The sequence below is a fragment of the Lutjanus erythropterus genome, chromosome 3 (assembly GCF_056507025.1).
Source record: "Lutjanus erythropterus isolate fLutEry1 chromosome 3, fLutEry1.hap2, whole genome shotgun sequence".
Taxonomy (NCBI): Eukaryota; Metazoa; Chordata; class Actinopteri; order Lutjaniformes; family Lutjanidae; genus Lutjanus; species Lutjanus erythropterus.
The window spans coordinates 6,495,408-6,508,808 of NC_139319.1; the positions used below are offsets into that span (position 1 = coordinate 6,495,408).

A 13,401-nucleotide genomic window follows, 5' to 3' on the forward strand; every position below is an offset into this window, starting at 1 on the left:
CTGGAAGAGGAGGTGACATAAGAAAGATGAATAAAAGAGACGAGGTGAGGAGCAGGGAGGAGGAGAGGAAAGCAGGAGAGGGAGCGAGGAAAGGAGAGCAGAAAGGAGGAGGACACAAACACTCACACAGTGTGTCGGTCCAGCTGTCAAATGTGAGCGAGGTTAACATTTGCTTGTCTTTCTGTCTGAACACCTCTAGAGGTCGAGTGTTTCATCTTTCACAACCTTCACATCAGTGTTTTCTTTATTCTCTTTTTTTTATTTTACTCAAGCTGCTGACAGTTCATTTTGCCCTCTTGTGTAGAGTTCATATATACAAACTGACATGAAGCAGGCCATTCAAAATTAGTTTTCCCAGAGGTGGGAGGAATAAAAAATACCTTTAATAAACAATGGTGAGTTGTAGAAGGATGAAATGTTAAAAAAAAAAAAACTATGTGGATTCTTATTTATTTTAACTGAGGAAGTCAATTAAAAAAACTGAAGTTTGTACCCAAGCATTTAGAGGAAAAGGCTTTCTGTAACCTGAAGAGGGGAAGTGATAAAGTACAATGTGGGACCTATAATATAGTGCAGTCATTCCCAAACACTGGGTCGTGACCCACAGGTGGGTCACAGGAGCTTTTATTTGGGTCGCCAAATAAATCAGAGATTATGGAAGAAATTCTGCAAATTTAAAATTTATATCTGCAGTTCACCTGTCATAAAGTATTTAAAATGTGAACATGATACATATGTATGTACTTATTTTGCCTCATTTATGAATTTGGCTAAAAACATTAGAGCTGCAATGATTATTCAATTATTAATCAAGTATTAAATTCATAAAATCAGTAGTTGAAAAATAGGTCCAAATATGTGAAAACAGGCTGTGTGTGTGTGTGTGTGTGTGTGTGTGTGTGTGTGTGTGTGTGTGTGTGTGTGTGTGCGTGCGTGTGTGCATGTATGGGTTCGTGTGTGGAGGGTTTGAGGGTGGAGACTGTTCTCACAGCTCTCACTGCCTACAGATGGAGCTCCACAAGTTTATATCAGTTCCTTAGTAAAATGTTTCATGTAGAGCTCAGGTGAAGCAAAAACAGCTTGCAAATTCACACACTATGAGTTTTTATTGATAGCACATTGAATTTTACTAGAACCTGGTCACACTACGGCTCTTGTCTGTGCAGTCAATGTTTCAAATGTGAATTTAAATCTCACTATCTCAGTGTAATTACACACAGAGACATTTTTTTCTTTTATAATTAGTGGTTTTCTGACAGAAACACACAGTACAGTGTTACTTGTAATACATTCAATGGATCAACATTATTACAACAAAAATGTCTATGGAATGATTAAGTACAACAATTCAGGACATTTCAAATATATATCAGGTCAATTAAAGAAACTGTCTTTAGTTTTCCTGGTTCACAGTAGGTTTTCACATACAAGGAATTCACTCTGGTACGTTTGAGCATAACAATAAACACAAGTAAATATTAAGATGAAAATCAGGAAGCATAAGTGGAAAAACAGAAAATGGACAATAACATATAAAAAGTATATAAAAAACAATAGAAGAAAATATGTACAAAACGATCAGGATGTAGGCTGTGGTTTGTGCAGGAATGTGCAAAATATTATGCAGAAGTTCAGTAGATGAGAACAACTGCAGTCAGGAAGAAACTGTTCCTGTGGTGTGAGGATTTGGTCCTGATGGTCTGCTGCCTCCTGCTGGGTGGGAGTGTCTCAAGAGTTTGTGTCCAGGGTGGGAGGGGTCAACCGCAAAGAATGCCTGTGGAAGGTAGATTGCAGCCAATCACCTTCTCAGCAGAGCAAATGATGTTCAGCAGGTACTTTGCCTTCAACAGCAGCAGTCAGCAGAAATTATATGAGTAGTATTTGTACAACAAAAACAGTAAAAATCAACAGAAATCATGTTTCAAAAATACAGTAAATCACTCATTTTAGTGCACGAGACATATTCACCATGATGAGTCTGATAGTGGTGTTGAATATTACTGAAATGTTCTGTGAACACACTAAGCACACTGACATCCCACCTACCTGTGTGAAGAAATAGGAACTGGTCCATTTTTCTTTGAAAACCAGACGCTGCACTTTTATTTTTTGCATGTTTGCGTGAACAGTTTCTCACGACTGACAGTGTTGTGTGATGTGGCCTGTAGCCTCTGTGAGCACGTGGGATCTATAATAATAATGTATCCAGCACAGGAGCTGCTGTTATTAGGACAGTGTGACCCCTAGTGGACAAAAGAGGAACAGCAGTGCATTTTATTGAAATGTTGGAATTAATGACATTTTGCAAAGGTACCCAGTGGACTCGTTCTGACCTGTGGGCCATATGTTTAACACCTATTCTTCAAATGGTAATAAATTAATAAAATGTACTGTTTTACAAGGCTGTGTCAGTAAAAATAAACTGGGATGAGGACGAGTCCTGACCATTAACATTGTTACTGTTTTAGGTTGTTACTGAAACTGGACTGTTAGTTTCACATTTAAAATATCATGACTGTACATATTACTACAATTTCAATCAACAAAATGAGTAAAATAATAATTTTGGGTTCACAGTGTTTGACTGAAATGTCATTTAGTGTTTTAGTCATCTGAAATGTTTCAGTTTTATTCTAGTTTTCGTCGACTAAATATAAGATTTCATTCAACTGAATCTACAGCAGATTTCAGTGACTACAATAATGGATATAACATGGAATAATGCATTATTTAAATGTGTCTCTAGGATTTCAATATTCATGATATTTTATACTCCTCGGAGAAGCATCTATTAAGCTGTTATCATTTACATTAAACATACAATATTTCTGCTACTTTCTAATATGTCAAACATTAATAACTCCAAACAGTGATAATGGGTGCAATGATAGATAAAAACTGACGTTTGTAACTAGAATAATGAAGCCACATGAAAATGATAAAGGTATGTGTGCATTAATAGGAGAATTAAGTCAAATATTTAAAAGTAACAAAAAAGTTACTTGTTACCTCTCTCATAATTTATAGAATTACTTTTCTAATTACCTCATATAAAAGTCATTAGTTACTGGAGACAGTAATTACCATTACTTATTCAATTTCAGTAATGTGTATGAGTAAAACCTACTTAATACATCTGACCACCAGAGGGCAGCAATGACTACTGTTCCTCTGTGTAAGCAACCAGTTGGATGTATTAAAAGAAGACCACAGACATGCTGGATTAAAACCATGTATCTACAGCAGGGGCAGATCTAGGATCTGCAACCAAACTTTTTTTGTTTCCACGTGCAGTAATTTTTTTGTTTGTTTGTTTGTTTCAGCACCCACTAAAAATGTTTTTGTGCCTCTACTGAAATGTCTTAAGATCTTAAAGTGGACAAAAGGCAGATTAATGCACATAAATTCACACCTGTTAGTCACGCAGTCTAAGCACATATACATCAAGTTCTGTACTTTAGTTCCATTTTATCGAGCGTTATCCCTCTATATGACATCCCAGAGTCAAATATTTAAGTTTTTAACCCAGAAAGATGAAAAGAAAAATGCTGTTTTCTGACTTCTTGGAGATACATAGTTTTCACAGGACAGTCATTTGACTAGATACCTTCGATGGTGTTATAGACCATGATGCATTGCTGTAGATGAAACTAGCCAACATTGTCCTATAAAGTAATTAAAATGAGCTCAACCTTAAACATCTACAGCAGTAAACAGCAGTAATATTAATGCAAAAACAGACAGCCAAACACATCAGGCGTAATAACACTGACAGGAAACAGTGTTAGCAACAGCCCAGGTGTCCCCTAATCATTTAATTCACTGTCAAGATAAAGCAGCAATAATCAACATTAGATATAAATGATAATGTATCAAATGACAATGTGAAAACAGTGTGACAGTGTTCAGGGAGTAGCTGGTAGTTATGAACCTACAGAGAATTATCACTCAAATCTGCAGCTTTCCTCAAACATTTAGCAGCTAAAGAGACAATTCTCACCCTCAGGAGTTGGTAGTGACCACAGCAGAGATAAAACTGAAGTGAATATTGGACTTTGATTCATCAGGTGCTCAGAAACACGACTCCAAATAAATAATAAAGATGCTTTTTTCATCAACAGTTTAACAAAAAAAATCTGTAAACATTTGTGACTCAGACACTTCAAACTACAGTCAAGTTGTAGAATCAAATTTATTGTTTGTCTGAAGGGATTTTACAAACAACAGTTGATCATTTAAATCAATCAATTGTAAATGTATCAATTGCAAATTTAGAGAAACTCAACAATTTTCTTAATTAATGTGAAATGCCTGTTAAATGAGAAGACATTTCTGGTGAACCATGACTAGATATTTCTATGGTTTGTTAATGATTTCTTTGATGTCATTTAAGAATCCACAGACGTCCATGAATGAAATCTCGTCAGAAATGACACCATAGAGCTTTTTCTTATATTCCACTCCTCCACCAGAGTCTCCCTGTGAGACAGATGTTTATATTGTTTGTTAGACTTCAGCAGCATTTATTGAAATACATATTTACTCTATATTAAAGTGGTAAAACTTGTAATGACTGTAGAAAAGATATAAGGTTAGAAGCAACACCAACTTACTCCCATAGGGTACGCCATATTTCTGTCAAAACAGAACTCTTTGTCAGGGGTGAGGATCAACTCTGGTGGACAGGGTTTAATCTTGGTGTTTGCACACCGGAGAGTTGTAGACTCTATATAACAAAAGAAACTTAAATGAAACATGTTTAACAATCAAACAGCATCTTCAAACTAAGTTATATGCCTTTTTTTTTTTTTTTTTTTGACATTTATCGACTGCTTTTCAAAACATGTTGAAATGTGTTGAGTTGAGCTTGAAATGAAGCAAAAGTAAAAATGTATTTTATGTTTGTGTCAAAACTGTTACATAAACATACCAGAATAAATAAGAACACTAATTGTAATAAACATTGTTATCGTAAAAGCAACGAGATTCAGCTTACGTGGACCATTTTCAACTGTGGCTGCATAACCAGCGAACCGAACTGTATCATCTCTGAAATACAATAAACAGAATAAAAAGAAATGTTTTTTAAATGCTTTTTGAAAAAAAAAAAAAAAAACAAATAGAAAAGGTGCAATGAAGCTACTTTCACCACTTTACATTTAAAAGCACAGTATATAATTTATGTGGCCAGGAGCCTTTCTTATATTAAAACAATACTGTAATAAGCACATGATGTTGTAAAGCAGCATTGCATCATGGGAGTTGTGGTTGTTCCATGTTAAACAACTACCACTGCAGATGCAAATCTGTGTGACATGACTCAGGCAGAAGTCATGTTCAGGTAAGATATTAAAGTTTTATTCATGATTATTTTAGACACATTCATCGACTTCCTTCTTCACTCTCTGACTTATCCTGTGTTTCTCCAGAAGTTATAGCAGCTAAAAGTTTGCAAGGAAACACTTTGTTATCTTGAATAAATTACTGATTTCTCTGGGTTTGATCATTGTTGGAAACATCTGGGAAAATGTAAGAAGAAACTTAACAAAATATATAACGTCTTGCGTTTTTAGACATTTTAATGCTTTAAATATATAGCTTTAAAAAACATTCCACACAAATTTCTTATTTTAAATTCCTCAATAGTTTGACAGCTTTCACACTTATTAATGGAGTAAATCACCACTCACTTTTTAAGAGGAGTCTTACAGTCCTCAGGCTCTGGCAGTGCTACAGGTTGAATCTGAGCAGCTTTATCTAGCTTCATCAGCATGATGTCATGCCCTGCAGATAAGATTTTCTGTTCTATGATTTTCATCTCTGGTATATTTTTTCCTGGAGGTGGATGCAGACCTAAATGTGCAGTCTTTGGGCTGAAAATAAGCAGAGGATAAAGAAGAACATCACTGAATTACTGCAAATACACCATGATATAATGTTGTAGGTCAATAATTCTTGAACATGAACATAAGAAATACTAACTTCATTTCTGGAATTTTAGAATTTTACATAAAATAATTTCTGATTGTTGCTTCAGGACTTTCAGATTAAATTAATGAGTGAGAACTATATTGTTACTAGTTTTGAAGTAAATCTGTCACTTCCTCACTTTTTGCAATGTTTTGCAGTCAGAACCCAGCGGTCACTGATCAGAGAGCCTCCACAGATGTCCCCTCCATCAAATTTGAATTTCACGTGGTAATGACGCTCATCTCCACAGTCTCCACCTCCTTTGATTCTCTTGTACAGATCCATCGCTGTGCTCACTGTGACACCTGGAAAAGAAAATCCACCACCAGGTGACGGTGAGTTAGAGCAGCTGTTGTTGTAGAGAACAAAATCATGTGTGTCAAAACTTGTATGAACATTCCTGTGCAAGTCCAGTATTATATTTTTTAACATGCATTTCTTTATACTGAATGAGTTTGTTAAAACTCTTCACACAGTTCTCTTTAATAAACATGAAGCTCAGCACAACAGTTTATTGCACACCTAAAACAAATGCAACCAAAACACAGGACTTAAAACTAAAAACATGTAGTGCATTAAACATCAAAGGTTAAAAAGTAACTAATACTCTGAGTAGTTTTTGACAAGAATACTTTTACTTATAGTTTTCTGACATCAGTTCTTGTCATTGAGTAAGATGTCAGTAATATAACAGTACTAATTACTTACTAGTTACTCTCCCCAGTCAACTCTAGTTGTTGGTATTTCATGGCAGAGTCACCTGCACTTTTTTAAAATTTCACCACTGTGGGACTAAAATGTTCAGTACTCTTTCCACCACTGCTTGTATAGGATAGCTACCAGTGCTAATCAATGAATCTGCTGATCTGTCCAGACAACCTCACTGTGTCCCAGAAGGACATCTGATCATGTGTCTGTTGGTCTTAAATGTTTCTCCTCCATGAGGAAAAAAATTCCTCTGTGGGGCTGAAGACTGGAGAGTGTGGTTAAAGGAGAAGTGACTCCCTCCTGTGACGGGCTGTAAACTACTCTGACTGGAAGAGAATGATGAAATGTCTCATTGTCTCATACCAGAACAAAAAAATCTGTATTCCACCTCACTCACCTCTTTCCTCACCTGTCTCAAGTTCTTTCTCTCTTAAATAAAATAAAAATAGCCCCTCAGTGTTGTGTGTCCTAAGTTGGAGTTTATGTTCTTGCACTATTTTCTTGCCTGTGTGGATTCTCTCTGCTCCTGTTTCCTCCTGCAGCCCAAAGACATGCAGGTTAATTACTGACTCTAAATTGCTTGTAGGTGTGAATGTGAGAGTTAAAGGCTGTCTGTCTCTATGTATCAGCTCTTAAATCGTCTCCCAACCTGTCCAGGCTGTACCCCGTCTCTCATCCAATGTCAGCTAATAACAGGTTGTCTGATGGATTCACTCAACATAAAATGACCATTTTTACAAGACATATTATAAAGCAAATCAAATGTTTAAAGTAAGTCACACACATGTAAACAATAGTTGTCTACTCACCAGCCAACAGCAAAAGGAGAAGACGTGTCATGTCACCCATCTTCAATGACTGTCCTCCTGGTGAAACAGTGATGCCTTTTTAAATCTGTCCACACTGTCCTGTCCGTCTGCAGGCCACCAATCACCTCATGAAGGTTTATCAACACAACCCCATTGGCTGCAAAGGTGTGCACTTATGCAAATGTCTGATCACTTATTAACTTGTCATTTTTCTTTAGTCACCTCAGCAGCATTTTATTCAACATTCAGGTTGTTCAGACATGAAGCCAACATCATTATGTATATAAATAGAGGAACACAGAAATTGTTTAAGTTCAAGAGGAAAAAAGAAGTAAGAGATAAGTTGATAGTTGATAGAAAGTTGATATTTTGATTGAAAAGAATCCCTTCAAAGTACAGTAGGTTTATATTGTAAAGCACACACAAACATACACACCCTGTCTTCAACTTTGCTGCACTCTTCACCAGATTCAGTCTGTCTGAGGGGAACCAGCAACTTTTCTAGCATCTGGAATATTGATGCAAAAACTCATCATGAGTTGAAAATGTTTTAACTTGTACAACCCCAATCCAAAAAAGTTGGGACACTCCGCAGCACATAAATAAAAACAGAATGATTTGCAAAAACCTTTCTAACTAATTGAATACAGTACAAAGACAAGATATTTAACAGGGACATGTTTATCACTGTGTTAACATCTATGCTTGTGAATGACTGAGACTTTGGAGGATGTCCCTTTAATACCCAGTCATGATACTGTCACCTGTTATTAATTAATCTTTTTTTTACCTGCTGAATGTTTCTCAGAGGTGTTTTTTCACCAGTCTTTTGTTGCTGCTGTCCCAACTTTTGTAATCAACTGAATATACATTGAAAAATTTTGCAAATCATTGCATTCTGTATTTATTAATGTTTTTGAAAACATGCCAGGAAAAATAAAATGATCAAAACTGATTTGGTGTCTACAGTGTCCACATAAAAGGGTTCAAAATACATGACAGCTTCTTTTTGCCATTTTGCTTTGGGTTTTGCAATTTTATTATTTATTATAATTTGAGTGGAGAGGACTATTTATTTGATATGAATTTAAAATTAAGTTTTCACAGAGGTGGATGAAACGAACCTAAACATCAGTGAGACACTGTCAGAGCTGTGAAGGGATGAAGAGTTACAGACGGAGCTCCGTAATGCCACAGTTTACGAGTCTGACTGTTGTATTTTCTGTCTTTGGTGCTCAGAGTATTTCCATGTTTAACTGTCTAACTGTCCACTGAAGATTAAGCACGATGTGTTTGATAAGTTCATGTCAGTTACGTAGTAAAACATTTCCGTTTGTCGTTGGCTTATCAAACCTGAAGAGCTCAGGTGAGGCAATAATAGCCCGTAAATTCACAGCCTGAGTTTTTATTGGCCTCCTGATAGTGTGTCATATTTGAATGAAACTAAAAGACATTCATTCTCTCACACAAGGATCTTTGTGTTCGCTGACATTTTATATTTGTGGTCATCTAACAGAAACATACTGTAGGACATAGTCCTTACATATAACGTCAAATATTGTTCTGTGTTATTGGGATAATTTTTGATCACACCAACAACACACTCATTGTCTTTCTCTCACACACAGATCAATGCATGTGTGCATTTATGCACACAATGTTGTATCAAAGCACAAAGAGCATCAGTTAACCTGGTATATGAGAAGTGATCAGTTATTGTACTGAACAATAAGAGGAGAGGAGAAAAGAGGAGAGAGGAGGTGACAGCTGGGAGAATGACACAGTGGTTTCCAACCTGTGGTTCTCAAGATGAATCTGAGGGGCCACAAGATGATTTAAGGTTTTAGAAAACATAAATATGAAGCTCAGTGTTTAGGTTCAATCAGGCAGACCAACTTTACGCTTTATTCATTCACAGTCTTCTATCTCTCTCACTCCTCCTGCTTAATCTGTGGCTCATGGTTGTTCCCTTTTTTTCTGTTCAACCAATCAGATTTTGCCACAGTCTTCACCAGCCAATCATATTTCTGCTGTCATATTTTCATCTGTTCTCCTGTCTGCTGCAGTCAGCTGTCATTTGAGACAATTGTCATGGTTCTCCTGCACCCCATTCACCTCCAGTCCACACGCTCATCTTATCCAGATCTTCATGCTTCATGCTAATTATTTAACTGTCGTTTTGCAGTTTATTTTGCCATAGTCTGCCCTCATTCTGAGTTCTTATGTTCCATTTTATTTGAGTTATTTTGAGATTTTGCATGTGAGTAAACGCAAAGGGACACAAAATAGACTGCAACATTTTTGTTGAGGATTGCTGTGATATTTGCTGTGTTGCACCTGTGGTGAGTAATGTTAGCACTGTTGGACACTCCTCACTCAGTGTAGTCTGCCTCTCCACAAGTTTCTCTAGTTTTAGGTTTATGCTGGACTGACTTTTATATTCTGTAATATACAGTGACATTTTTCAACTTTATATTATGCCCTTTTAGTGTCATTTTGTAAAGTTATTGAAGAAGGAGACCTATTAAGCTTGGTTGGCTTGTGGGACTCCTGAGGCAGCTGACAGGTATGGGAAAAAGGAGATCGGGAGCTGTTGACTTCAACTGGGGATATTGTCGGATGGTGGAAGAGGATCTCCTCACTCCCACTGACACGCCTTCCGTAGAGGAAGCAGAGGCTGGGGACCCAGAGGTTGATTCATTCATCACCCAAGCTGAAGTCAGTGAGGTAGTTCGGAAGCTCCTCGGTGGCAAAGCCTCAAGTCCCTGGATGTTGTAGGCTGTCTTGGTTGACACACCTCTGCAACGCTGCGTGGAAGTTGGGGACAGTGCCTCTGGACTGGCAGACCGGGGTGGTGGTCCCTCTATTTAAGATGTTGAACTGGAGGGTGTGCTCCAACTATCACGATCAATGATCACACTCCTCATCCTCCCGGGGAAAGTCTATTCCAGGGTACTGGAAAGGAGAATTTGACCGATAGTCAAACCTTGGATTCAGGAGGAACAATATGGTTTTCATCCTGCTCGTGGAACACTGGACCAGCTCTATACCCTCCACAGGGTGCTTGAGGGTTCATGGGAATTTGCCCAACCAGTCCACATGTGTTTTGTGGACTTGGAGAAGGCATTCGACCGTGTCCCTCGTGGCATTCTGTGGGAGGTGCTTCAGGAGTATGGAGTTCGAGGCCCTCTGCTAAGGGCCATACAATCTCTGTATGGCCGGAGCAGGAGCATGGTTCACATTGACGGCAGTAAGTCAGAAATGTTCCCAGTGCATGCTGGACTCCGGCAGGGCTGCCCTTTGTCACCAGTTGTGTTCATTATTTTTATGGACAGAATATCTAGGCACAGCCAGGGGCCAGAGGGAGTCCGGTTTGGGGACCACAGGAGCTCATCTCTGTTTTTCGCAGATGAAATTGTCCTGTTGGCTCCTTCAAACCAGGACCTTCAGCATGTACTGGGGCAGTTTGCAGCAGAGTGCGAAGCAGCTGGGATGAGAATCAGCACCTCCAAGTCCGAGGCCATGGTTCTCGACCAGAAAAAGGTGGCTTACCCCCTCCGGGTCAGAGGAGAGTTCCTGCCTCAAGTGGAGGAGTTCAAGTATCAGGGTCTTGTTCACAAGTGAGGGGAGGATGGAGCATGAGATTGACAGACGGATTGATGCAGCGGCAGCAGTAGTGCAGCCGTTGCACCGGTCTGTCGTGGGAAAGAAGGAGCTGAGCCAAAAGGCGAAGCTCTTGATTTACTGGTCAATCTACGTTCCTACCTTCACTTATGGTCATGAACTCTGGGTCATGACCGAAAGAACAAGATCTCAGATACAAGCGGCTGAAATGAGTTTCCTCCACAGGGTGGTGGGGCGCTCCCTTAGAGATAGGGTGAGGAGCTCTGTCATCCGGGAGGAACTCGGAGTAGAGCATGATGGCTTTAGTTATAGTTCAGCTGTAACTTTAGTGATGCTTTTAAGTTTATGTCAGTTAGTAAAATATTTCCCCCTGCCGTTGCCTTATCAAAACGGGAGCTCAGGAGAGGCAATAAATTCACACACCCCAGTTTTTATTGGCCTCAAGATAGTCCATCGTATTTCAATAAAACTTCAGCGTGTTACAGTTGTTCTTGTCTGTGTAGTGAATGTGAATTTAAATTTCACTATCAGTATAATTACACACAGTGATCTTTGCATTTGCTGACATCTTATTATTGGTGATCATCTAACAGAAACATACTGTAGGATGTTGTCCTTATATTTCCACATACAATGTCAGGTATTGTTCTCATTCTCTTTCTCACTGTATCAAAACACAAAGAGCACCAATAAGCCTGGCATGTGAGAAATGATCAGTCAGTGTGTAACATAAAATACCAGGCTGGGAAGCAGACAAACGTGTGGGCTCATGTTTTGTTTGCTCTGGCAGATGCTTTATAAAGTCACTTTTCCAAACTTATCTGGCGATGCCAGGTTGCTGAAAAAAGATGAGAACTGGGAGAAGGAGATGGAGGTTGCCATTTTTATGGATTAAGCCACCAGGCAGTACATAAAGTAATCAAAATTAGCTTCACCTTTACCAGCTGCATTATTAGTTATGTTAACAGATTAATGCATCAGATTCCATTAATATAATTATTCTCAAGGGGACCATTCTGCATAATAAACTTTGGTACTTTACATATACTTTAATGCTTATACTTTTCTACTTTTACTTCAGTGAAGTATCTGTACACTCTGGGATTGCTTAAGTAAAAGGTAAGAGTACTTCTTACACTACTGTACACTTATTTTGAAGGGTGAGAAGAAGAGTAAGGAATGGAGTGAAATGGAAGAAGAAAGGGTTAAATTGAGAGGTGAGGAGTAGACAGAGAGAGGGAGACTAGAAAAGAGAAAAGAGGAGAGGTGAGAAAAGGTGAGAGTAAATAAGAGGAAAGGAAACAAGGAGGGACTAGCATTGAGAGAGGAAGTGACATAAAGAAATGTAAAGGAGATGACATGAGGCAAGTGGATATGAGAGAGGAGGGGAAAGAGAGAAGAGGAAAGAGAGGAGGAGAGGGAGAGAGGAAAGTGGAGCACACAAAGTTACACAGGCACAGTCACACACACAGTAGCTGTCCAGGGTGAAGAAACACACACAAACGGTCCAGTGGTCAAATTTGGACAAAAGCCACACATTGACAAATCTAACTTAACACCTGCTTTTTCTTTCTTTTCTTTTTTTATCATAGAAAAGTGTCATATTGTGCAGTATTTTTTCAGTTTCTTTATTTTTCTGTACACTGAGGCAAAACGAACAGTGAGCAGATCATGATGGCAAAATTGATTCTTGTTAGAATAAAAATTTTTGTTTCATTTGATAAATTAATCTTTGTTAGATTAAACCCCTTTTGTTTCGTTGATCCCTCATGTGCACTTATCTTATTTGCTGTGGTCTCAGAGCCGGGCCATAACAAACTGGGGGCTTTTCTCACGTTACATAATTGTATGTGTGTGTGTGTGTGTGTGTGGCTAGTTCATAAATTCACCTTCCCTGAGTTTTTACTGCCTTCATGATAGCACACTGGATTTCAATTAAACATGGACACACTATGGCTACTCTCGTCTGTGCAGTAAATGTAACCAAATGTGAATTTAAATCTCACTATCTCAGTGTATTTACACACAAGGATCTTTGTGTTTTGACATTTTATAATCAGTGGTCATCTGACAGAAATATACAGTAAAGTGTCATTTGTAATACTGATTGTTATGAAAGCAATAGAGACTATGGATGTCTATATACATTCAATGGATCAAAATAACTATAGCAAGAAAAGTATGGTATCTTAGAGCACTACAATAGACTTCAATAAATATGAAGATGAAAGTCAAGAAGCACAAGTTGAAAATTGGCAATGACATATTAGAAATAAAAAAACAACAGATT

At 38.0% G+C, this 13,401-nt stretch overlaps 1 protein-coding gene across 1 annotated transcript; it reads right to left on the bottom strand.

Moving 5' to 3' along the window:
* Window positions 1-4,173: 4,173 nt before the first annotated feature.
* LOC146329530 (kallikrein-8-like) lies at window positions 4,174-7,591 on the bottom strand. Its single transcript, XM_084714801.1, has 6 exons — window positions 7,488-7,591; window positions 6,110-6,275; window positions 5,691-5,873; window positions 4,997-5,049; window positions 4,614-4,726; window positions 4,174-4,479 (listed from the first exon to the last, which is right to left on the bottom strand). The coding sequence occupies exons 1-6, from the start codon at window positions 7,525-7,527 to the stop codon at window positions 4,357-4,359; spliced, it is 678 nt and encodes a 225-aa protein (XP_084570927.1). The 5' UTR covers window positions 7,528-7,591; the 3' UTR covers window positions 4,174-4,356.
* Between the last annotated feature and the right edge of the window lie 5,810 nt (window positions 7,592-13,401).

Excerpts from the sequence above, each read along its gene's own strand:
- LOC146329530 (XM_084714801.1), bottom strand. The coding sequence starts at position 7,527 with ATGGGTGACATGACACGTCTTCTCCTTTTGCTGTTGGCTG. Across the intron at positions 6,276-7,487 it reads TCTCCTTTTGCTGTTGGCTG|GTGTCACAGTGAGCACAGCG; the intron begins GTGAGTAGACAA and ends TTTCTTTTCCAG. Across the intron at positions 4,480-4,613 it reads ATATGGCGTACCCTATGGGA|GGAGACTCTGGTGGAGGAGT; the intron begins GTAAGTTGGTGT and ends TCTGTCTCACAG.